The 26,123-nt window shown below is 50.3% G+C and overlaps 2 protein-coding genes across 3 annotated transcripts in view; both read right to left on the reverse strand.

Moving 5' to 3' along the window:
* Positions 1 to 10,527, reverse strand: part of GPC4 (glypican 4) — a 64,176-nt gene extending 53,649 nt beyond the window's left edge. The window contains exon 1 of the mRNA XM_015860354.1: positions 10,359 to 10,527. Coding sequence (XP_015715840.1) covers positions 10,359 to 10,527 — 169 coding nt within the window. The remainder of the gene's footprint in view (positions 1 to 10,358) is intronic.
* Positions 10,528 to 22,034: 11,507 nt separating this feature from the next.
* GPC3 (glypican 3) overlaps positions 22,035 to 26,123 on the reverse strand; it is a 110,895-nt gene continuing 106,806 nt past the window's right edge. Inside the window, exon 8 of one of the 2 annotated variants that reach the window (XM_015860426.2) lies at positions 22,035 to 23,186. In XM_015860426.2, coding sequence (XP_015715912.1) covers positions 23,017 to 23,186 — 170 coding nt within the window. In that variant the 3' untranslated portion in view covers positions 22,035 to 23,016. The remainder of the gene's footprint in view (positions 23,187 to 26,123) is intronic. The other variant, XM_015860427.1, reaches the window with a different exon arrangement.

The raw sequence follows: 26,123 nt of genomic DNA on the forward strand, positions 1-26,123 counted from the left end.
TCATATTTTGGCCGCCTCACCTCACGTTACAACCATGGCATCAGCAGCAAAGTGGACTCTCAGCCAGTGGGGTAGGAAAACAACCAGCCCAGCTGCCAGCATCTCATCTTAATGCTCCTCTGGGGCATTACTGGTAGGTAACAAAAATGTTTGATTTTGTTTTTGAAGTATGTCCCTAATCAGCCTGGTTAGCTGGGGGAACTGTAAACAGGACCTTCGCCATCCCTGTCCCAGGCAGCACAAAGTCCGCTCACAGAAAGGCAAATAGCACAGGGGAGCACGAAGAGATTCAGCAACAGCGAGATAGGTTGGATACTAGGAAAAATTTCTCCTCTGAAAGAGTGATAACGCATTGACATGAGCTGCCCAGAGAGGTAGCGGGGTCACCATCCCTGAAGGTGTTCTAGAACCATGGAGATGTGGCACTGAGGGACACAACTGTGGGTTCGGGCTGAACTTGGGATCTTATCCAGTCTTCATGATCCTATGAAAATACCCATTCCTGCATATCAAAGAGCTGGTGCAGGAAAGGGACATAAAGCCAGCACCACCCTTAACCCATCCTGGGACAGTCAACAGTGCCAATGAGAGTTGGATGTGTCCCAGCTATTTTGGTCCTTTCCAAGCAGGTAGAGGTCTCCATCCTCTCACCCCAGGGCTGCTTTGTTACCCAGGCACCACCTGAGGCAACAGCATTCTATAAATGTTTGTAGCTAAGAAAAAAATGGAAGAAGGACAAGTAGTCCTGCAGCGGGGAGGCATTTAGTGGCCCAATGCTGACACAAAGCAATTATGGCAGGGCTGAGACATGGGGTCCCATGCATCACAGTGTCCTTGTGGGGACAGACCAGTCCCATGAATGAACTGCAATCAAAAGGCCAAGAAGCACCCAGAGGCAGCCCCTCTCCTGCTCCCGTGCAATTTCCAAACAAAGCCATTTTTCCAAAACAAAGTGTTTTGCAATCCTTGAGCAATCCTTTCCTTTTGAAATAAAAAGTGAAATTCAATTCGTTCTCCCCTAGGGCACAACCGCAGCAGCAACCACCAGCTCCAAACACAGCCGCCCTGCAGACAGGGCCGCTGCACCGGCAGCTGCTCTCAGTGCTTCAGGAATGCTCCCAGGTTCAGTTTTAACTTGGAATTCTCCTGCTGAACAGCCTGACTTCTCTTCTGCACCGTCATCCCATAAAATGAGGGATTCTGCTCTATTCGACTTGTGGATGTTCTTAACTTGCTTCCCTAGAAGACATTGCTTGGTGTCTCAGAATATTAAAACAGATGTATCACTAAGAAGCCAGAGCGCTGAAGATGACCTGTTCGTCACAGCAACTTACAGATCCTAGCAAAGGCATGGAAAAAGTAACTCCAAAGCAAAGTGCAACCAAAGCCAATAACGCGATTTGCTCCAAAAGAAATGGAGATGAATCCAACCTGAAGGAAGCAGATTTCATGGCATAATCCTGCTGTGTTAACTGCCCTGTAGCCCTTCAAACTGCCGGTCCAAAGGTGATACACAGTAAAATTTACATTCTGTGGTCATTCAGCCACTCGTGCGGTGCAAAAGGCCTGCACTTGAAAATAAAAACCTATTGCAAACATTTCTGGAAGAGATTCACTGTTTAAAAATAAACACCCACAATCTAAGATCAAGCAACGCAGTCACAGAAAACAGGGATGGATGCAGCTCAGTGCATATTACTGGGGAAACATGAAGGGTTAAAGCTCATGATGGCCTCGTGCAGCAGGAGCACGGAGGCTCTATTTTAGAAGAATCAGAAATAAGGAATTTTGCCAGTTTTAACCCCTGATAAATCCGCATTCCAATCTGTCAGCTATCTTGTTATCCCCAGAGCTGCTGAAGTGTCTCTGGCTGTAAACACGCATGACTCCAGCTTTGAGTAATGGAAATAAAGTATGTGTCCTGAAACTGCAGCGTTCCTTTCCCGACCCCAGAGGAAGAAATGCCGAGCTGAAAAGGACCCAGAGCAGTGCAGGGCCTTGTTGCATGCAGCAGGAATACTGCACACCCCATGCTCTCACCTGCCCACCTCAGCATCCCTGCATGGGAAAGGATAACTCCACGCTTTAAAGGAGATGCCAAGTTTTTGCCTAATTCAGCAGCTTTGGTCATCTCCAGTAACAAACAAACACCCTTCCAGATTCACTGGTCCAGTTTGGTTGGCAATTCATAACCTACAAACATTTGGAAGCAGTATTGTAAAATTAAACAAAGCTATCATTTACAGGAAACCCTGCCTCGAGTACAAATTATAGAGTTGTTAAGTTTATCTGGCAATGCCCTGCCCCTGAGTGCTATATAATTATTCCTAAATCTTTCAGGAAAGAATGCAAATATTTTAAAGCCGTAATTCACTGACAAGGAGGAAGTCCCGTTTAACCTTTTGTGCATATTTTGATACCTAGAAATTAACCCTTCCTCACCACAACTATTCCTGGTAAGCTCACTGAGCTCTCTCCAGCTTTAGGATTGCTGGAAAGCACCAGCCCTGAAGCCAGGAGTGCCAGTTTCTGCTCGGAGCCTTCCCGGTAAGGGAGGTTTCTGCTGCTGAAAAGGCTGCTGTTCTGGCAACCCTTTATAAAAGGAGCCTTTAATAGAGCAGAGAGCTGAGTTATGCGAAGTTCTGCTCTCTGCATCCCTTCAGCAGGGTGGGTTCAATGGGGCAGAACAGCCCCGAGCCCCATCCATTTGCTGTTCCAACCAGCCACATCTCCTCTGCCCGCCAAGCCACCACTCTCCAATTAACCCACATTAATCACCCGAAGCCACACGGCTGAGAGCGGTGCCACCTCTCTCACAACACACCCGCTGTTATGTTAAAAAACACCCAGACCCAAACCTCGTCAAAAGGCAGCACTTGGGCTATTGTGTGCTCTGCCAAGCAGCATTATTTATTTACAGAGCTCTGGGCTGGGCTGCATCCCCCAGCAGTTTCCAGCACTGCTGCTCAGGTAGCAGCAGCTGCTGCTGGCTGTGCACCAACACCACCCTTCCTTCACTTACACATGAAAAGCAAACATGGCTGCACCAAGGTGAGGCATCAGCAGCTAATCCAGAATCACTGCATGGCTTAGGTTGGAAGGGACCTTAAAGATCGTTCTGTTCCAGCCCCACTCCTTGGCATGGGCAGGGATGCATCACACAGTCAAACAACCCCAGTGGTGCAGATTGGTGTTTCCAATGCACAACAGACCCTGGGTTTTTCTGCTGGTGGAAGCAGGTTGATGGGTTTCCACCCTCACCGCTAGCTAAAACCAACAGTTCTTAGTGCAAATACAAACAGTGCACTGAGAAATCACCCAAGCTGGACTGAAACCCCACTCTGTAAGGAAGCCCAAATGACCCAAACCATTACCTGGCTCTTTCAAGAAGCTGCAGTAAGGAGCTGTGACTGTGTCACTGTGCCTGCAGAGAGGACACAGCCCAGTCTGATGGTCCCCACAGCACCTCTGTGCTACAGTGGGATGTTGTGAAACCAAACTGACAAGTAACTGTGCTAAAGGAAAGCTCTCTTATTATGAGAGCTAATGAAAGCCAACCTCAATTATTACGTAAACAGCACTGAATCATGAGCAGACACTACCAAAGCAATTTCTTCCCCCCAGTAAGAAGAAAAGCACATGGTCCCATGGCACCCACAGCTCAATGTCTGCACTGAGCTAAACCCAGCTTGTTTGCTTTCCTTCAGCCCAAACACGAGTAGTGGCATCGCTATACCCTTATCTTCATACAGGGTTTATGTCCTGCCGTGGGACCAGAGTCACCTCGTTCTGCCCCAGGCCTGTTGCCACCACAGCAGGTACCACACTGCAGGAGAATACCTTGCCTGGCACCACTAGGACCCATCAGCAGCAGCCCACAGACACACACTGCTGTTCCTACGCCCCAGCAAAGGGCAGACCCCAGCTACAGAAACAGTCCCTTATCCTCCTGCAACCTCACTGGGAACAAAACTAAATAAACAAACTAACCCCACCTTACACAACTCAGAGTAAAGGCAAAGCCAGGTACCCACACACACCTGGCAAGGGAACTCACTTTCAGCAGGTTTCTAATTGTTCTGGTGCCTTTGATCATATTGATGCCCTGTCCTCTCATGGGAATGGGCCGAGGAAACCCAGTGTATGTGCACGAAGTTGTTTCCCCCCTCGCTGCTATCACACAAAGTCTTTCCCTAGCTCAGAGAAATTGCTTTGTAACAGCACCCACTGGGCGAAGCTTTCATCTTCCATGGGACAAAGTTACCTTCCAAGCTGAGAAACAAACAAAAAGGCACCTTGTGAAGCAGCTCCCTGTAGCCAGCTGGCTAAAAGGCACTCCAACAAGATCCTCGTGTTTGTAGGAACAGTAAAAAGCAACATTTCCAACCAGCAAAATCCTGGCTCCATCCTTACATTGAATCCAAACAGGCTCTGCTCTTCAGAAAGGGAAACAAAACGAACAGTACAGAGAAGCAAGAAGTTTATATTAAAACCCATGTAATCTTTCGAAAACACCATTATTGAAACCTGTAGCACCAGCCAAGAGTGATTTATCATTGCCTGTCATCACAGCCTGCAGCACAGGGATTTTTATACCTAACAGTCAGTGCTACCAAGCTCCAGCCCTCATGCATAATTTCTTAAAGCTGGCTCTTTTATGCCAGAAAAATACCCCAAATCCCAAAGTTTTTGGGGATGCAGGCCTTGCAGAGCGATGCGACCCAGTGAGCTTGGCATCTGCAGGACCCAAAACAAAGGTGTTTTGAAGCAGGAGGATGTTATAAGTCAATGCAGGTAAACAATACATGGACAGTTATTCCAGCTTCTTTCTAAGGGAGAGTCAATGGGCCATAAAGACTTGGGCTGCCTCTTCCAAAGGCACCACAAGGTGCCTGGCACTCACAGAGCTCTCTGAAATCCAGACACCCTGACATTTGGGGTTTTCCTGTGAAGCTGTTGCTCTCACACACCCCCAAATCACCAGCAATTTCTAGAATAGCACTACAAACCACAAGAGGTTAAACCTCCTGCGCAGTACTTAAACTAACCTAACTGTGACCCCAGGGAAGGAACAGCCATTGGATGTTGTGGTTCTGTAGAAACTCAATTACCAAAGCCAATTTCCTATGAGTATTCACAAAAATAAATAAATAAATTTAAAAAAAAAAAAAAAAAAAGGAAGAAAAGCAGCAACAATGCCGACAATGTGTATGGGCCACATATTTTCACCTCCTGAAAGCTGGCCCGTAAAAGAGCTGTTCCTATTCCCACAAAAATGTTGAAACATATTTTAAACATTTCATCATTGTTTGCTCCCATCTGAATTTGCTTAAAATCCAGACAATTCTCAACTCTTCAATTGGAAACATTAAGAGAAATGCTCCCTCAAAATCCTTTGGTCCAGGCAGTTGTGAGAAGGGTGGACATCCCAAAAACCTCTACTAGAAAGGGAAAGTAATCCGTGAAACACTAAGGGAAGTCTTTAAACTAGGAAGCAGGTGAGACAGGCCATAACAAAGTCATTCCTTTTTAATTAAAATGCTTGGTGATTAGAAATAGCAATAAAAGGAGGCAGCAGCTTCCTCCCAGAGATGCACAAATCCCAGCAAACTGACTGGAAGAGTTTGCTACAGGGGAGCTCATGGAACTCACAAGGTAATTCAGGGAGCAGGGGCGAGAATTCAAGAGTTTTCCTGAGCCCTCACATTGCTTAGCAATGGGAGAAGGAAGTTATCTTCATAATCTCAGAAGAAAGAGAAAGCAGAAGGAATGCGAGGAATGCGAGGAGGTTATTGCCCCGGAGACCAGTGCTGGCAGCCCCCCGCCCCCGGGAGCTGGAGGGGGGGCACAGAGCTTTTTGGTTAACAAGGACTTCCTTGGAAAGGAAAGGGGAAAAAAAGAGAGAGAGAGAGAGAAAGGGTAAAAAAAAGGCAAGCAGAACAAAAGCAGGGAATGAGTCCCCAGGATCGCTCTTTTTTGGAAGGAGGTGAAAGATTCTGCAGCAGACAGAGCAGGGAGTGCTGGAGTCATCATGCATGGTGTTCCAGAATCATGGGGTTGTGGCACTGAGGGATGTGGGGATGGGCACAGTGGGGTGGGTGGGGGCTGGACTGGGAGATCTTAGTGGTCTTTTCCAATCTTAATGATTCTACCATGATTCTCCATCACGGTGCTGCCTGAACCTTCTCCATTGGCATACAGCCCCAGCTGCACCCCAAAGACAAACCCATTGCACACAGCCAAGACAGCAGCTGCCAACCCACCCCACCATTACAGACACCAGTACCCTGCTGGGAACCTTCCAGCCTCCATCATTGCCTACCTACACCTCCAAGAAAAAAGAAACCCTCATCTGAGACCTTCTCCCACCAGAGTCACCTCATGCCCATGTTTCACAGCCCAAATTCAGGCTCAGCATTCCCTGCCCCTTGCCCAGAAGGGATGAACACACAGTGCAGGGAGACACAGCATCACACAGCATCCCACAGCATGACAGCTCTGCCCGGCGCCTCGCTCTGCTTCAGTCTCGGGGAGAATAAAAAGCCTGTTGACATATGAAAGCCACAGAAAATCTCCCTGAAATTACAAAACAGTCCTAAAAACATTGTGCAGGAGGCCTGAGCTGCACAGTGTACACACTCCCATTCAGCCTTTTAATAAACAGCTACACGTCTAAGGAAACATCTGATAATTAAGGCGATTTTAACAATAGATAATAATTAGCCTATGAATCGGACGGAATGTAACGACTGCTTATTCTGGCAGAAAAAACAGAACTTTCTATGAAGTGTCTGCCAAGGAAAACGATACTCCCACTCAGCCCGGACCGCTGCGCTCAGTTGCCGGTAACCACACTGCACACACTGCACACGAGGACACAATGCACCGCTGTAGTGGAACAGCTCTGCAGGCTGATGGAGCACAGTGCAGCCCCGGCTCTCCCTGCCCCATCTCCCAGCAGTCTCTCTGCTCCCAAGCGGGTGCTCGCACGCTGCCAGCTGCCCCCCGCTGCTCCCAGTTGCTCGATGACATTAGAAGCAGCTAAAAATACTTCCAGAGTTTTGCTCGTTTGCTTTTCCGAGCTCACCGCAAGGATGTTCTCCAATGGTTCCCTCCCGGCCCGTGGACAATCATTTTATTAATGCACAAGGAACCACGCTGTTCCCCAGGGTGGGACACAGCAGCCCCGATCCAGCTGACAGCCAGGCACACCTTCAGGCAGTGTGAGGAGCACACAGTGCTCACTGGGGCCAACTACTTCCCCAGAGCCCCTTCTTCCCACCCCCGTCCCCACAGCATGTTTCCATTGCCCAGGAGGGCACAGCTGGGTGACACTGGTGACAGCATTCAGGTGACAACTACAGCAGTGGGACAGCAGATTCCGGCAAGATCCTAAAAGCCCAAAGCTGAGGGGCAAGAGATTCCTTGGCCACAAGAACCTCTCCCATGCACCACCACCAGACACACCTATTCTATGAGATTGGGTTAAATGACAAAAACAAAAGCATCACTCCTAAGATTGCAGAGCTCTGCCTGCTTGCAGCCACCTAAAAGCCAGTGCTTTCCAAATCTGCCTCAGGAACTCCCCTAAAACCTCCACAGGAGGAAATGAGTAGATGGGAGCACATTACACCTCCACAGGCTAACAGGTGGTACCTTCCATTGATCAGCAAGAGCTTTTATTTTCCTTTTAACTGAGTAAAAGAAACATTTTCTTCCTACAGGAATACCCAGGGATGCCACCTCCCATCCCCACACATAAGCTTGCTTCCTATACCACACCAGAAGGGAAGCTCCCAAAACCAACCCTCCACACCACCACATCGGGCAGCCCTAAGTGCAACAGAAGCAAGACTGTACATCACTGTGACACAAAGTATCACAGGGCAGAAGCTCCTACAGACCTCATCTTCGGAAACCTCCTGTGCAGATTTCTCCTGGCTGTTTCTCTTTACACCTCCAACACCAGGTTTAAATGAAAGGAAACAATTTCTCTGCGTTCCATGCTACAAAGAACACATCGTATATGTTTCCATTAAGCAAGGAGCTGACCAGCTGTGCTCTTCTTTCAGAAATGCCCACGTTCATCAGCAAGATATAATTAAAACACATGTCAATGGCAGGTTATACCATATTCTAAAGCTAATCTGAATTAACTCAAACTCCTAGGTAATTATGCACAAAGAATGCCCATTTAATGCAACCAGAACAGCAATAGTGTGGATAAAAATAAATAAATGAGAACCAGCCCATTCCAGCACAACGTTGCACTAACCTGCTGCTCTGGAAGAACATCAATAGGGTGAAATACCCAAATGAGATGCCACCATGTCCTGGAAGGACTCCTGTGCCCACCAGGTGAGGACACGTCCCACTTGCTGTCACACAGCTCACTGCAGAGATGTCTCTGCCCACACTGCTGCATGTTGACAACTCAAGGCCAGCAGATCTGTAGGCTGGGTAAGCCCCGCTCTGACAGCAGAGAAACCCTACAGAAAGCAGTTTGTTGCACCTTTTTGGAGACACAAGAGGAAGCCTGGCTGTGCACCATGATCTGAAGCAGTTCCGCAGGATGGGACCCAGCCTAACAAACCAGACATGAAACAGAACCCAACAGACTCAGGCTCCTTCCCTCACACACATCATCTCAGAGCACATCGCTATCACCTGAATCACCAATGCAGACCAAAGGTCTGGCTGATGATTCATTTTTGGAGGCACGGTGTGTACCACAGACCTTTTGTCCCCATGTCCGACCTCAGCCTCCATTAGGGTCACAGGAGACACCCTGCATGCTCACAAAGCCCAAAGCAGCAGGATGAGCTGTGAGCACTTCTCTATTTGCATACAATGGCTGAGGAGCAGCCCAGGGGGGGTCAGGAGCCTTTTAACACCACATACACCAAAACCACCAGTCTGCAGGGGAATATGAAACTGCAGCAGGTGTTGCACCCCACGCAAGGTTTAACTCCAAGGGCAGCAGCACTCCAGGCACGGTGCACTTTCAAGGAGCACACAGTGCACTGCATTTAGAGCCTTCCTCCAAGCCTGGAACACTGAATATGGTGACACTGAACACAGAACTGCACAGGACCTGTTGCAGATGCAGTTTTCCCACATCCCCAGCACAGTGACATGACCCAGGTAGTACATTCAGTTTGGCACAGCAGAAAGCCCCTTACCTTACCTTGCTCCTTGCACGTCTCTGAGCCCCTCCTTGCAAAAGGGGCTGCTCCACCAGCACCGCAATCAGGATCCAGCCTGCCACCCCCCAGAGATCACCTTAAATACCAACCTATGAGATAAGGACTGGGACAAACCTTCCAGACAGCGGGTGTACAAGGAAATCTGCCCACATCCCGCTCCTCAAATCAAAGATAAACCCATTTATTACAGACCTTCCCAAAGCAGGGAGGGAGGAGGGAGTATTTTAACTGCAACCGGTCAGACGTTTCTCATTAAAATAGTTCTTGGAGAAGTAAAAAGGGCCCTCAATTTCACTCAGCCACGGGAGAAACGCGTACCATTAGTCTGCCAATATAAAAGTGCATCCGATTGAAATCATTTCAGAGCACCAGTGAAAAGGATAATGTATGCATAACTGGAGGGCGCACCAATGCTAAAGATTACCCCCAACTCTTATATCCACCATCTAAAGGTATTTACTCGGGGTCTGTCTGTGTTGTGACAGCGTCCCAGACTGAAATGAATGCCTCTAACACTCCACATTTTTGAACCATTCAGTCATGCATTTTTGTTATTGTTAAAAGTAGTGCGAAACTGCAGTGCATGAGCCGGAGTCCTTGGTGGTCTCCGAGGATTCCAGCTAAAAAGGCACTTCCTTTGTTCCGCGGAGAATGCGGTCCAGTAGGTCATTCAGAAGGGGAAATAAAAGCAGCAGCCCTGGGAGGGAGACGAAGGATGAAACAAAAAGAATAAAATGTTTTGGGTGTGAGCACATTAGCTACCATTTCCTACTGCTGCCGGCTGCGAGCACTCCTGTCCCCGGGATGCGCGAGTACCTCGGGATAGTGGGGGGGGAAGAAACAAGGAGGAAAAAAAAATAATAATAAATAAAAAGGAAAGAAAGAAAAAGAAACCATTTCGGTGAGACTTCACCCGGCGGTACCGGGACGGCTCCGGAGTGGGAACGGCGGCCGCAACAACACCGCCTGCGGGACAGAGCGAGCCCGCAACAGGCGCGGGCCCGGCCCGGCGCGGCGGGGCTGAGCTCGGGGAGCAGCACCGGGATCCGCAGCCGCAGCCCGGCAGCAGGAAGGCAGCGCGCCCCGCGGAGCACGGCCCGGCCGAGCGCGGGGCTCCGAGCACAAAGGAGCCGCGACGCCCCCCCGACTCACCGCTGATCTCGTGGCTGGGCGCTTCGCTCTGGCTGAAGCCCTTGGCGGCGTAGAGCCTCCGCACTTCGGAGCAACTTTTAGCGCGGGGCTCGGCGGCCAGCAGCAGCGGCAGGCTGAGGGCGGCTAAAGTGCAGACGAGGGGCGGCAGGGAGCCGCGCCGCCGCGGCATGGTGCGGGCGGGCAGGGGGAGCCGACGGGGCCGCGGCCGGGGGAGCGCGGCCCGAAGCCGGAGCCGGCCCTCCGCCGAGCCCGCACCGCGCAGGAGCCGCGCCCGCTGCCGTGCACCCCGCTCCGCTACGGCTCCGCTCCGCTGGGCCGAGCGTGCGGCGGCGCTCTGCAAACTTGGCCCGGCAGGAAGCACATGGGGTGGTGGAGGAGGAGGAGGAGGAGGGAGAGAAGGAGGGAAGGGGGGAGGAGAGAGGCGGGGAGGGCGGCAGCCAAGCAGGATCGCGCAGGGCTGGGACAAGCCTCTGCAGCCCCCGGGAAACTCAGGAGCCGGGATCCACCCGCCCGGAGAGGTGGAGCGGAGCTCGCAGCCCAACCCGCGGCTGCACGCCCGTCCCGAGCGGGACACGTTACCCGGAGCCCGGTCCCGGCCCAGAGCCGGCTTCTCCCAGCAGTGCTACCGGGATCCCCACCTGGCTCCGAGGGGAGGAAAATCCCTCGGTGCGGGCTGCTTCGTTTTGAGCTGGAGCTGGAAACGCTGCGGCTCAGCTCCAGGTTTGATACATTCACTAAGCCGATGAATTTTGACATCGCTGTGACAGGTTTGAACGGTGCTCATGAAGCACTCGTCAAAACTGACATTCGTTGGTTGGTTTTCCTTTGTATTTTTCTTTTTTTTTTTTTCCACACTGTTTCCCTATTTCCTAGAGTGAGGCGGGGGAAGGCCTCAGGAGCAGAGTTTACATGTGCGGGATGCTCAGCCGTGTGCTCACAGCCCTGCAAACACAGGAGCTGGGCAGCTGGGTGAGAGCTGGGGGCAGCCCGTGTGTACACACCTCGTGCTTTAGCCCAGCTCCTCTGCCTGCTTCTGTTCACTGAAAATCACTGGAGTGGTTCTGCAGGAGTGAGAGGCACCATCCTAATTTCAGCAGGCTGCGGTGTTACTTAAGACTAAAAGCAGCTCATTAGCCTGTGTCTTATTAGCCGTGTGTGCCGTGTTGAGGGACATGGTGGTGATGGGCTGAGGGTTGGACTGGAGGATCTCAGAGCTCTTTTCCAACCTTAATGATTCAGTGATTCTCTGGCAGAGGATAAGGGATGGGGGGTGGAGGGGACTCAGCTCTCCCACACCACCACCAGGACCCCCACTGCTCCTCAAGTCAAATCAACTGTGGCCCCATGTGTACCATGGAGCAGCATGGGAACCTGTGGCCTTCAGACACCCTGCAGCACATGGTAGGCTGGAGGAGGAACACACAGGGTTCCCACTGCTTACAGAAACACAAACAGTCCTTCAGGCAAAGCCCTTCAGCAGCCAGGCCAGCAGCTCCACGATGCAACTGGAAATCACCCCAAAAAGTGAGGGAAAGTGAGAGGGCACCACCATGGAGAGGCTGACACGGGTGGAGAAGCTTGGGGACAGTCACCCCGCCACGCATGGGGTCGGTGGGATGAGGCAGGCCTGAAGTTCTCATGAAGTTATAAAGTGTCCTGAGAGAGAATAATCCTCCAGGATGTGGCCCTGCGATGTATGACTGAGTTCTGTTTTTCAAAGTGCTACCTCACCCTCCCAGCCTTTATTTGAAGAGACAATGTGAATTTTAAAGAGAACTCAGCGGGGAGCACTGCATTTTTTATTCCAAAGCCAGAGAGAAAACGAGAGTGAGAAAGTCTGTGGGGTTAGAGACAGCTTTGCCATTTGTTGTTCCCAATAATCCCATACCTCGGCAGGATTTAAGAAACCTCCTGAAAAACACGGAGGGTTTTGTTGACTGCTCGATCAAATAGTTCAATCAAAGGCTGCAGCAAAACAATGGGAGTGCCTGAAATTTTTCATGAAAAAAAAAAACTTGGTTTAAAAGGAATGGAAAAAGTGGCCTCTCCCTCATAAAAAAAGGACATTTTTCACTGTTTTTTTTCTAATTCTGCAGTTTTTCTTCACTTCTGGCAGAATGAACCTCCCCAACTTCATCCCCTTTCCCATTTCTCTCTGTTTCCCAGGAGAAGAGTGGAGGCAAAAGCTTCCATTTTAGTTTTATGAAGATGCCGATTGGGTTTTCTTTGGGGCGAAACGTCTTACTTGCATCTCCTTCCCACCTCCCTCAAGGTCTCCCCCAGCTGTGTCTCCATCACCAGCCTCAGTGTTTCTTTCCCAGCCCCTCAAAGCACCTCACAGCCCTCTGCGATGGAGGCTGTGGACACAGAGCTGCAGCTCCTGGGGACTCTCTCCTGCATCTCAGGCATCCTGATGGTGGACACTGAGTGCATCCCTGTCATGGCACAGACAACTTTAAATCTGCTCTGGAGGAACTGACACAAACCTTGCACAGGGGTGGAGGAAATAAGCACAAAGCTGTCACCTGGCATCTGCCACGAGGATGGGGGGGATTCTGCTTGTTGCAAATGAATATGCATTTCGAATGTCAGCAGCCTGATATTTTAGGGTGAGCAGATCTGGTGCTGGAGCACGAGCTGATGTCTCCATTTCTTTTTATCGCTTATCCCAGGACTCCTTCACCCCATCCAGCACACAGAAACATCCTGCTGTGGCTGCTCTGGGTTTGCCTCTCAATGCCTTCTGTGGCAGGGATGCTGTACATCTTCCTAGAAGAGTGCAACCAAACCAAGATGGAAAGATGGAAGGAGGGCAATGGGAAGCAGGCTGGGTGGTGCAATGGGGCTGCTCCCATGCTTCACTCAGCATCCCATTCCCAAAACTGTTTTCAAGACATTGGGCTCACTGTACAGAGCTCAAGACTATCTCCATTTTAGGGAATGTGAGCACTCATCTCTCCCCCAGCTGCACAAGGAGTCGGCCCTGTCCTGTCCCCAGACACCCGTGGAGGAGACTTTGGGACACAGAGCTTTGAAGGGCACAGGAATGCACTCATTTGCACAGATTTCCATGCCTGTGCTTCCCAGCTCTCCCCAAAAAGACTGTGCAGCAGATGGCTCTGACGCGCAGCGCGCTCACACCCAGCGGATAAAAATATTCCCCAGCAGATTCCCAGCAAGCTCACGTCACTCAGTGTCGCTCCAGGGCTGGCCACAGCCACTTCTGCTCCGAGGGTCCCCAGGCTGTGTCCCTCTTGTTGCAAACCACAGGGTTGTCCTGCTCCATGACAGTGGCAAAGGAGGGTCCCCTGCAGCCCAGTCATCCCTAGCACAGGGCTATGGTAGCTGGCTAAGAAAACAGCCAACAAGGAGAAAAGGACTAAAGATGGGAAGCAGGACACACTTGGATATGGGTAAATCCAAATACACACTCAGACAGTAACAGGGTTTTGCCCTCCCAGCAGCCAGATAACACAGCACCCCATTGGTGGGTTTGCAGAACCCTGGAGTCAGAGAGATTAGGACTGAAGGACCTAATGCATGGCAAGACTGACCTCGAGCTTCACCATCCCTTTCTGCTTCCCAAATCCCTCCTCAGTGCAGCCTGTCCCAGCTCCTGGCTCAGTATCTTACAGCACAAAAGCATTTCCTAATGGAAATTAGAATTAGCGCTGCCTAAAAATGTGTAATATCCCTGAATTACTTGAGCTTGCCCATGCCAGCTATTAAACCCATACAGTGCAATCAGAATAAGGGGGAACCCAGTGTTCTGCTGTGGTCTGCAAAGTCATCCCAGTCCTGCTGGCACTGGGCACCTCCACAGGCCTCCCAATGGGACAAGCAGCACCCATCCAGGGCTGGAGCTGGAGCTGGAGCAGAGAGGTGGAATTTGGTTCCTTGTGGCTTGCGAATATGAGTGACGCAGTCAGGGAGAGCTCTGCAGACCCTCACTGCAGCACCCAGCACCTCGTCCAGGGACTTTATTTCTCCTAGAGGGCTATTTTTCCTTTTAATATTCCCATTCCCCTCCACTCTCACCCCTCAGCCCCCACAGTTTAACGTTTTCAGATGGAAATGTGCAAGCTGGAACTTGCGGGCAGCAAAACCGGAGAGTTTGTGAGGAGAGCAGAGGGAGAAAAAGCAGCGAGATCTGCTCCGAGTGCCAGCAATTGTTTTTATCCTTTCCAGATGAAGGGAAAAGATCGTGTTATTTGTTCAGCATAAAGTTCCAGATTTTCAGGAATGAAATCTGAGAGCAACATGTCAACATGTCTTGGGAGCTGCAGTGGATGGCGTCCTTTGTGCTCCCGGTGCGCTCAGCGGGTACAAAAAAAAGCTCCATTCTCACCCTCTGAAGTGGTGGCATTAGATATCAGCAAGATAATGGGCCCAGCGCCCGGCTCTGGTGCTGCTCCCAGCAGAACGGCCCCAGGCAGCCGGCTTTGATGTGCTCATTTATTTGCCTTTTCTTTTTGCAGATGATATTTTTAACCAATATTGCGGTTTGGGCATAGATCGGGGAGAAAGGGGGAAAAAATGAGAGTCATTTTATTGCAGTAGGAGGAAGAAAGGGGGGAAAGAAAGAAAGAAAAAAAGGGAAACCACTCGGCCATTTGTTACCCCGCAGCCGAAGTTTCCTGCTGTAAATCACCCAGGAGTGCAGTCACACAGTTGGAGGGACACGGGATGTCGGCAGTGGTTCCAGGGGCTGTCCAGCACGAAGCACTGAGGCATTTGCACTTGAATCCACAGGGAAAGAGAGGGAGATGGTGGGGTCAGGGCAGTGGCCAGTGGTGAGGTTCAGCGGGGTTGAGTGATGGATGTGTGTGGCGGTGTGGGTGGCCGCAGGGCCAGCAGCGTGCCCCATATGGGATGGGGACAGTGGGAGCAGCGCTGCTCCTTTAATGTGCTGCCTGGTTGTCCTCAGTGTGGAGGCACAGGGATGAGGCCGGCATCCTACCTGCTGCTGCATCCTTGCTTTGCACCTCTTTGGCCCTGATCTGGTCTAAAATGGCAAATCCAGAGATGGCTCCTGGTGCAAAGCAGCTTGCTCTGTTCCTGTTAGCACACTGTTCTCCCCACTGCCTGCTCCTATGGAGACCCTGGGATGAATATTCAGCCCAGGCTCCTAAACGAGGGGAAAACATTCTGCACTTCTCAGTGCTGACGGCCAAACCAAAGTTATCCATGGAAAAATGCATTTTGACGCACAGCATCTCAGCTAAAGTTGAGGAAGCAAAGCATGATGGAGCTGTGACAGGTCTGACAGTGAGCAGTGTGCTGAGCTCCTGCCATCCAGGTTGCACAATACACAGCATGAATGCCCAGCACTTGAATTGTTGTCTTAGCTCTTTAAAGAGGAATTTTCTTATTAGGCTTTTATTTTTCCCAAGTCCCAAAGCTGCAGCAGAAAAACCGAAAGCTCACACCCCAAACATGCGAAACCAGATGGCAGAGATGGAACTCCAAATCAATTATTTTTTAATTTAAAAATTCTTTTACATTTAATTTGGTCCCTAAAGTGGGCCGGGCTGTCTCGGGGCCTCCTTCACCAGTTGCACACTGCTGGGTTGATGATACTGTGACATTTCCAATGACGGTGGCTCCTGGGGTTGTTTTCCTGCACAGCGCCTAAGCCACACTCATCCCAAAGGCTCACAGTGCTCCTGAGTCGCTGCAGCCACATCTGAAGCACAGCATCGTGCAGCTGGATGGGCAAAGGGCCCCATCCCAAAACGAGTTTGCTGAAGGGGAAAGCAGGAGGTGCAGAGATGGAAAAGCTGCAGCACACCCAGAGTGCTTCACCATCCTCCCAGTTCTCCCTCACGTTGCTGAGGCAATGGGCTGCTGTCTGGCAAAAGGTGCTGCAATCTGCACCAGCAGCGCTGGGGCTTCAAAAGCAAGAGCACCTGGCCTTGCTCCAAGCTCTACTCTCTAGTGGAGAAATGTGAGTGTTTTACACGGCCAACAATCCAGCGCTGCGCAGTGCCCAGGGCTCAGCTCCCGAGTGCTGAGATGTGATGGAGGGTGGAGCATCAGCAACGTGGATGTTGCTGGATGAGCTTGGATGAGCTCTCAGCGCTAATCACATCAGGGTACACTGAGTACATTAATTTTTGTTTAACACTTTGGTTAACTGGCCACACAGATCCCTTGGCCAGGTGGACAAGCAGAGCTTGTGGCACTGATCTGTCTGGCAGCACCCGGGGATACCCCCCTGAAACGTGCCAGAATGATGCACTCAGTTCCTCCTGCACTGATTTCATTACCTGCACAGCCGGGTCCCTCTTGGGTTTGGCAGCAATAAGAATGGCTAAAGGGGAACAGCAACCCCTCCGCCAGAACAGCCCAGGTCCCGGTCTGACAGCAGCCCTGGCAAACATCCGCACACCAATCACACACTGACAGCAATAAGATCAAGAGCAAACAGCAGAGCTTGCAGCCAGGCGCCACGTGATGTGGTGTAAAAGAGGTGGTAAGAGCTGTCTGAGCGGCGTTGGGGGGAATCCACTTATCTCAGACAGCGGACAGAGGGACGCGAGGAGTTTGGGCTGGGAGATGGGATTACTGCGCTGCTCCACCTCGGAGCTGCCCGAGTCTGGCACCCATCAGGGACCGCTTCGTCTCCTCATCCTCGCCCAGCGATGTGTATCCGGCCTCAAGCGATCGCTCACGAAGCGCTATGAAATGCTTCAGGCAAGCGGCACGGAGGTCCGAGGGAGCAGGCTGAGCTGCAGAGCAGTTTTTGTAATTGCGGTATTATCATTACAGTTATCACTGTTATGGCAGCATATACAAGCAATCCTCCTCCCTAGAGATGACTCTGTGACATTCCCTCTGGAGGTGACACCCGGCAGCTGCTACCCCTCCCCCCCCACACACATTGCACCCGCACCCTCTAAGTGCCCCACAGCAAAACGGGGCCATCCTCCACCTCTGCAGCCTTCTCCCTTTGTTCCCCGGGAAAGACAAATAATCAGTGGGGAAGAAAACCTTCAGCACGAGGGGAAGCAGGAGGTCGGATGCTGGCTTCCCCCGAACACCACCGCAGACATGGAGTGGGGGAGCTGGCGACAAGAGCTTGCCTCTATTTCTGTGCCTTTTTCTAACTTACTTTTTTTCTTTGTGGTTGCACATTTGGTGTCTGAGGGGCGGTTTCTGTAAACACGAGGCAGCGTATGTAGTACTAAATAAAGCAGCATGCAAATCCCATAGCCACATTCACAGTCCGCAGACATGCAGTGTTTAAAAGGTGCAAGACCCAAGTCTATATTTGTTCCTTCCCCAGCAGATAGACTACTGCTCAACATTTGCATCCAAGCTGTTGCGCACAGCTATGGCTCATTTCCCTGTCTGGACATTCTGCCCCAGCACCACAGCTCTGAAGGAAAATCCCAATGGCGCAAACACAGTTTTTCCCCAGTGCTGGGATGGAGCTGAGACCCAGTGCCATTGTGGCGCATCCCCATTGCTTGGTGCTTTGTGACCGTCCCATGCGCTTGGAGGGTGAGAGAAAGATGTAAATAAATCCTCTTTTTCCTCCATATGTTTGACTTTAGTGAGTGATTCATGGACTAATTCTCATCTTGTTTCTCTTACAATTGCAAATACTCTTTATCCTCTTTCTAATGGCTCCCTTGGGACCCAGAACAATAGTCCACAGCAATGAGTCCTGACAGTGCCTCGGGTGCTGGTAGGAACGGTCCTAAGCCGTTTTTGCTTAAGGAAAAAGAAGAGGGTTTTGTTTTCCTATGCACCTGCAAGCCCAGATTGCTGCTTCCTGAAACCAGACAAGTACAGGCTAAGTGTGGCCCATCAGCCATAGAGGATATAGGGAACTGTGTGCACAAGAATGACTCCTAGGGCTGTTCTGAGGGTGGAATGGTCAAGCCATTTGTGGCATGTGCTAAACACAGAAATCACCCCCAGAAGGGCAGGATGCAGCACAAAGGCTCTGTTTTCCTGCCCCTGCAGCTTGGGTTGGGCTGGGGAAGAGCACAGGGCAGCAGCACCTGTGATGGTCCCATGCTAAGAGGCAGCAATTAAGGCAGGTGCTGCTGGGCACAATCACAGATCAGCGTCCTCCTACATGCCCTGACGCCCCTGCACTTACCCATGCCAATCAGCACCCTTGCTGCTTGGCCCAGTAGCATTCCAGTATTGCACAGTGTCTCCCATGCTTGCAGCACCCGCTGGTAGCACACACTGAGGGATGGGCCCAGCACTACACCAGGGCTGCCCACAGTGTGCAGCCAGAACTGCACTTTGCTGCACCGGGAACAGCATCTTCTGCTCTGACAGGGCACCCCAGGGCACGTCCTGGTTGGTGCTGCAGGTCTCAGATGGATGTCATGAGTCATTTTACCACCATCTTCCCTTTACTACATCTCCTTTTTTTCCCCAGAAAACATTGTTTTCCCGTCAAACGGGAACGATTCCACCCAATACCAGGAATCTTGCTAGAAGAAATCCAGATGACAAGTTCTCAGAAAACACTGTCAGCTGCTGAGATCCAGCTTCAAGAGCCGTCCTCCAGCATTAACCATAACCAACAGGGACAGCACATCGCCTGGCACATCCTCAAGTGCCACGAGACGCCTGCGCCCCACAACGGCCCCATTTCACACCACGGGGAAGGCCAAGCACTTCAGTGTGCTCCTCAGCAGAACGTGCACAAACATGGCTCTCCTTCACGTTGGTAATTAATCAGCCTCTTGCTTCGCTATCTGCCCCGTGTTTATTTTCCCATTTGCTGACGCGGTGGATGGTAATAGAATATGACACTGATGGGATACAGGCTGCTGCAGACCCAGAATGGTTCTGCGTGTTGGGAACATGGCAGGGCAGTCAGGAAAAGCCTCTGCATGCCTTCAGCTGCCCAGGAGCATCAGGAATAATGCTGCATAGCCCTAATGGTGCCTTTGCTGTCCCACGGAGCCTTTTGCAGGGGGAGATACAGCCTCTTGCAGCCCAGGGCTGGATGTGAGCTTCAGCTCCGAGCACGCTTTGGGCAAAACAGCACCAAGATGTTTATTTTCAAAGGGATACAATGTTTGACAAAATAAACGACATTTGATTAATGCTGACTGCTTTTCTGTTAGGGTTTTTTTTTTGTGTGTGTGTGTGTGTGTGTGTTTTTGGTGTGGGTTGTTTTGTTTTGGTTTTTTTGAATGCAGTAAACTCTCTGACTGTATAAACACGCCAGGGCTGCTTCATCTGTCTATATCCAAACTTCAGTTACCTCATCTCCAGGGAATGTCCTTCAGTAAGGCTCTGATCAGCTTCTTTAGGGGGTTGGTGGCTACTTTTCTTGTGGGGTTTTCCTTTCCCCCCAGCCCGGTTTTACATCTCAGCCCTCCCCAGCAGCAGGTCGGTGTCCACTACCTGAGCCACATGGACAAAACCTCTTTGCACGGACCTTTTCACCTGTTTTGCAGCATCTCTTACATCACAGTTCTTCACCATGACCCAACGAAAGGCAGAAAAACCAAAGTCCCACTCTGAGGACCATCCTCCAGCAGGATGGCCCCATGTACTCCCCCTCCAATTGCAGATTTCAGCACCTCCAGACCTGGGTCCTCACTAAAACAACAAATGAGGCACAGGCAGGGTTTGTAATGCAGCAGGAAGCACCAGCAGCCCTGTCCTACATCCCTGCTCCAGAGTGCTGGCACAAATGAAGGAACAATCCTGAAAAACTCCCCTGAAAGACAGAACTGAAGCACTCTAGATCTCGGTTCTCAAACCAGCAAGAGCTGAGAGTAGCAGCTGTTTCAAGCAGCTGTTAAGTGCATTAGATTACAGTGTCCCATGCTCTACTCTATTAGTCAGTTGATTAATGAATGGGGCCTTCTCATCCAACAGAAATATTTTGGTTTTACATTATAATTCGATGCATGGTTAGTACAGAAGTACATTACACATGTAAAATGTGCTGGAATCTCAACCTACATCCAGACACTGGCATAAGGTACTTCTTCACCCTCTGCAGGCTGCTTGCAAACCCACCTGGTGCTGTGCCACTGCTGCTCCATCCTAAATGGAGAGCATTTGTATTGCCATGGGCTGAGCACAGATGTGGTGATAGAGTTTATACAGAGCTCAGTGATGGGAGCCCACCACCAAACAGGGCAATGCAGGAAGATCAGAGATAGTTGATAGGATGAGAAGGATAGGCCTCCCAGGAGGTTCAGGTTGGATAATAGGGAAAACTTCTCCAGAAGAGCAGTGCTGCAGTGGCACAAGTTGCCCAAGGAGTGCTGGGGTCACCATCCCTGGAGGTACTCCAGATCCATGGGGATGTGGCACTGAGGGATGTGGGGATGGGCATGGCGGGGTGGGTTGGGGATGTACTTGGGGATCTTCGTGGTCATTTTTCAACCGCAATGATTCTATGATTCTAAGTCCACTCTCAGTTAGGGCTAAAAAAAATAATTGGATGAAGCTTATAAATTATTGCAAAACCTTTGTTAAAACACAAACCCACTGCAGGGTGTAAATCAACAGCTTTCCCCAAGTTATCATGTGTTATTTGAGAGACTTGGCAGATATAAGGCTCAAAAGCTGTTTTTTGTGATCTCTTTTCATAACAAAGTCTCAAACAACATAGCTTTGCTAAACAGCATGTCCATGCACCGAGAAAATGGGCTCAGCATGCTACAGAGAGGCTTTCTGTTGACAAGCATCAACATCACACCACAACAGCACAAAGCAGGGAAACCAGGCAGCTTTTGTAAGATACCCAGCGAGACACAGCCTGCGCTGTCTGCTGTTTATCCAAGCAGGAAGCAGCACACACAATACCTTCAGCATGGGATTAGAGGCAAGAACATCCTCCATGCTGGTCCCAGAGATGTATGCTGGGGCAGCAGAACTGCATCCCCCTGAGCAGACCCCATGGCCCTCCTGTTCCAATCCCCAGTACTCCAGGGGGATGAAAGAAGATGATCAGAAGCAACGAGTGGCTCTCATCACATATTCCCTTTGGTGGGAGCGGAGGCTCATGGGCACAGCCAAGCACAGCACTGAGAGCAGGGCAGTGGGAGGCTTGAAGTGCAGAGGGAATTCCTTGGCCCCCACCCATTGGGTCCTGCTGGGAACTCCCCATCCTCATGCAGAGCTGGAGGTGAGCTCCCAGTTCCCCTCTCCACCACAGTGTGAGCATCATGGCATGGAAAGCAGTCACAAGGCTTTGAATCAGCATCAGTGAGACCAGCCCCACCACTTCAAAGCAAGAAGAAGCAAAGTTTCCCTTTTCCAAACCATCTGATTGTGTGGTTTGGATTTCCATGCTTTCTCTCAAAGATACAGTTCCTTTTTTTTTTTCCTTCTTCTTTTTTTCTTTTTTATAAGGTCAGAGGCACACAAATATTTAAAGCATGCACGTGAGTGTGGTTGTGTGCGTGCCTGTGTGCACACACACTGCAGCTTAAGATACTGCAGATAGGACGACTCCAGTAAAGGCAGCATCTTCATCTGAAATATGTAACCATTCTGGCTGAGAATCAAACCAAACATTCCCTGGCCCCTGCCCATTTAATCAGCCTAACCCCAGCCCTTCTGTGGTGCCCCAGGCCCTGAGTTGGGTATTCCAGGCTGCCCATCCAGGACCAGTGCTGAGCATCATAAAGCCGAGCATCACCTCACACATCGGGAGCTTATTTGCTGTGCACCATGTCTAGAGCAAATGACCTTTATTTTAGAGACAGCTTAAGCAAAGTAACATGCAAAGAAACACTTGAGCAAGAGTCTCATCTGCCTCTGGGATCCAGCAAATCCTTTTCTTTTCCTCCTTTGTAGCACAGTGAGTTGGACGCGTTATTCATCCCCGTAAAGCACAGCAGTGCACACATCCACGCTGTCTGTCCTTTGTCTGAAGCTGCATTTGCAGATTTCCCATGGGAAAGGTGGTGCTTTGCTCCAAAGAGCTCCACCAAGGTGTTGCACACATGGGCATACTTGCTGGGGACCCCCAGCTGGAGACCAGAGGAAGGCAGCACTCCCATTCTCCACCCTCACTCTGACTGCTGCCTTCCTGGTAGCACTAGGGCTGGTGGCAGCAGAGCCACACCAAGGCTTGCAAATACCTGGTGGTCCCGGCACATGTACCAACAGCACCTTTCTTCCTTGACCTTCTATCCAATCTTCCCAGTCCTGCCAGGTTCTGTTCCTGGCTGGGTGCCTTGAGGTGACTCCCCGATTTGGAGAGAGTACAAAAATTGCATCAACCACAGAAAAAGTCTGTATTAAGTCAACTGCAAACAGAGGGCTGATATTTGCTGAGAGAACCTCATAAATCGTAGGTGTTCTTTACCCCACGCACATTCAAGCAACTCAAGATGAAATGTGCTCTTCCATTTAAAGGCAAGGCAGAGCTCAGTCTTCCAAAACTGCTAGGAACTATTTAATATCAACCTTCTTATATTAAACAGGATTACCTTTAAAAACCACTGTGACGTATTTACTATTTACCATGAACAACCCCCTTTTTTTTTTTCCTTTTTTCTTTTTGGTGAAGATCCCATTTTATTTTATAAAATCCACTCGAGTCCTTTGCCCTGTCTTTGGCAATGTGCATATATTCCAGGGGAGGTTCTGAACATTTTCCTCATTAATAAAAAGAAAAGGGATGGGAAGGCATCAAGTGCCGCAGCACTGCTCAGAGCCAACGGCCCAGCAGCAGGGCTAAGGTGATAGCAGCAGTAGGGCCAAGGCATAGAGCTGCACTGCTGGGGTCAGTGCTGGACACAGCAGCCCCATCCTTGTTGTGCTGGTTCAGCAGTTGCTTGTTAGCTGAGGTGTCGTCCATGTCCAGGTCGTATGACAGCTCTGAAAGAAGGAGGAGAGAGCTGGTTAGTGGCACATGTGGTGTGGGGAGCACCCAGCCCCACCTGCACTGGAGCAGCCTGGCATGGGTGAACAAAGCAGAAGAGCTCAGTAACATCCCCTGAGCCCACCAGCCAGCCCCTGCAACCTCACAGCAAACCTGAAGTCTGAAAGACTAAAAATTCACATCTAAGGTGCTCCAGAAAGAAGAGATCACTGAATCATAGAATGGTTTGGTTGGAAAGGGAGGTGGTTGAGTCACCGTCCCTGGATGTGTTTAAAAACCATTTGGATGTGGTGCTCAGGGACATGATTTAGCAGAGGGTTGTTAGAGTTAGGGTAGTATGGTTGGGTTGCGGTTGGACTTGATGATCTTGAAGGTCTTTTCCAACCTGAGCAATTCTATGATTCTGTTCCAGTCCCCTGCAATGGGCTGGATGCCCTCCAACAGATTGGGTTACTCAGCCTGACCTTGGGCACCTCCAGCAATAGAATATCTACAGCTTCCCGGGCAGCCTGTGCCAGGGCCTCACCTCCCTCTGAACGAATAATTTCCTCCTAACAAATAACCTAAATCTTCCCTCTTTTAGTTTAAAACCATTTATCCTTGTCCTGTCACAATCAGATCATGGAAGAAGTTGGTTTCTCTCCTGCCTGTAAGTACTGGAAGGTGTCTCCAGAGCCTTCCAGGCTGGAGTCCCCCTCAAACTTTCCTCACAGGAGAAGTGCTCAGCCCTCTGAGCATCTTTGTGGCCTCCCCTGGACCAACTCCAACAGCTCCAGATAAAAGGATTTGGCTTGTTGAAGTGATATTCCCAAAAATCATCCAAGAATGGGTGTTCAGCAAAGCAAAGAGTATCTGCTCCCCACACACTGAAAGGATGGGTGCACGAGTGAAGAAATCCTGACCAGCACAAATATCCCCCCAAACCATGTACCTCCTGCTGTGAGGACCACTGCATTTTGGAGTCTTTCATAAGCGTGCAGGAAATATGTTGCTTACAGCACTTTCGGCACACCCATCCCATCAACTGTCCACCTCATCAAAGCACCAGAGAGCAAGGAATGTGAAAGGATGTCACGCCACCAGCCTGCTGCTGTTGCAACATGAGGACATTGAGAAGAAGCACATGGAAGCTCCCACCCAAGAAAACATCCTGTGTAAAAGTTCTGATAGTCCTGGCAGAGCTTACAGAAGGAACTGGAAAGGATTGGAAGGGACCTCTGGAGATCATCTAGTTTAACCCCCTGGTAAAGCAGGCTCTGCCCTGTTCAGTTTATCACCTGGATGCTCTTGGTTAAGCCTGCTGGCCTTATCTCCAGAGCTTGGCCCTTGGATGCAGAGGAAACTGGTGGCTTCCATCAGAAGACCTGGCTCAAGCCATTCACAAGCCGTCATGGATCACAGCATTCTCATGGGTTTGGATCACCCCACCCCACCCCTGAGAAAGAATCCAGGAGGCTGAACAAACACTCCAGCTAAAAAACGCCACATCAGCCCAATGAGGACCACTGCCAAGGCAAACACTGCAGCAATATTTCTTAATCAAAATCCCCAAACAAACACTACAAAACAAAAGCATAACAACATCAGTATGACAACTGAGGTGGCTCAGGCCATCAAGAAGGGTCAGAAATGGCTGGAAGGGAGAACAGAAGGCCAGGTGCAAGCAAAACCTGCCTGGTAAATGATCTGTAACGTCTCCAGCAGATTCCCACAGACAATGCAGTTCTTCCTCTCTGCAGCTCTCCTGCTTTTACCCTCAAGCTGCTGTCCCCTAGCACAGTGCACACCTCCCCCATGGGGCAGGGCAGGCACAGGGTGCAGCAGTTGAACCCACTGGGAAAGGTCCAACCCAAGAAGAGTAGCAAAATGATGATTTCAAACTTTAATCATTGGAGTTTTAATCTTTGTTTCTTGTTTGATTCCACCTGAATGTGAGCAAAGACCACATTTCAAATCACGAGGTTTCAGCCAAAAGAGGATGCTGATTTTCTCATTCATTCTTTGACCAAAGGGGAAAAAAAGAAAGGGAATAGAAACCCTCTTGTCATTAGAGATTTGAGAGATGCTTTCCAAGCTTTGTTAAACCGCTTCAAAGCTTTGTGCTGGGGTGTGGCATTGGTTTCAAATGTTCCTTGCACTGCTTCCTCCTCTGGGCTTACGTTCAGCTGTATCTTTAAGCTAATGGATTTAGCCATATGTCTTTTATTTTGTATTAATAATGGGCCCACAACTGGTGGAAATACATTCCATTTGATTTCTAATGACCTTCGGTATCACAGAGTCTTTAAGGCTGGAAAAGACCACTAAGATCAACCAGTCCAACCCCACCCCACCATGCCCATAAACACATCCCTCATTGCCACGTCCCCATGGATCCGGAGCACCTCCAGGGATGGTGACCCCACCACTCCCTGTGCAGCTGTGCCACTGCATCACTGCTCTTTCAGTGAAGCTTTTCCTAATACCCAACCTGAACCCCCCCTGCCAGAGCAATATAAGGCCATTCCCTCTGGTCTTTGATCCATAGAAGGAAGAAATAAAAGATATTCTCCTCTGACTGATCAGAGGCCAGATGATGACCAAGTCCGAGCTCAGCTACACCCTCTCTAATTTGCAACAGCTTCTGCCACAGAGTGGCCCTATGGCTGCAAAGACTTTTTTGGGGGGAGAGGAGCAAGAGAGGGGGGGGAACTCAAAAAATCTGTTTCTGTTCATAATCAGTTGGAGCCCGGAGGGTATTACCAACAATCTGTGCTAATTATGTATCCAATCTTCACTCATTCTGGCCCCTCTTGTCCTCTGGGCTGCGGATTAGATAATCCCCTTAAAATAACAGTCAATCATTAGCCCGGCGATTTTTTTGCCTGCGAGCAGAGCGTGCTGTGCTGTTTCCTGGCATCCTTCTGCAGCCCATACAAGACCCCCAGCCCAGC

Source organism: Coturnix japonica, chromosome 4, assembly GCF_001577835.2.
Source record: "Coturnix japonica isolate 7356 chromosome 4, Coturnix japonica 2.1, whole genome shotgun sequence".
Lineage (NCBI taxonomy): Eukaryota > Metazoa > Chordata > Aves > Galliformes > Phasianidae > Coturnix > Coturnix japonica.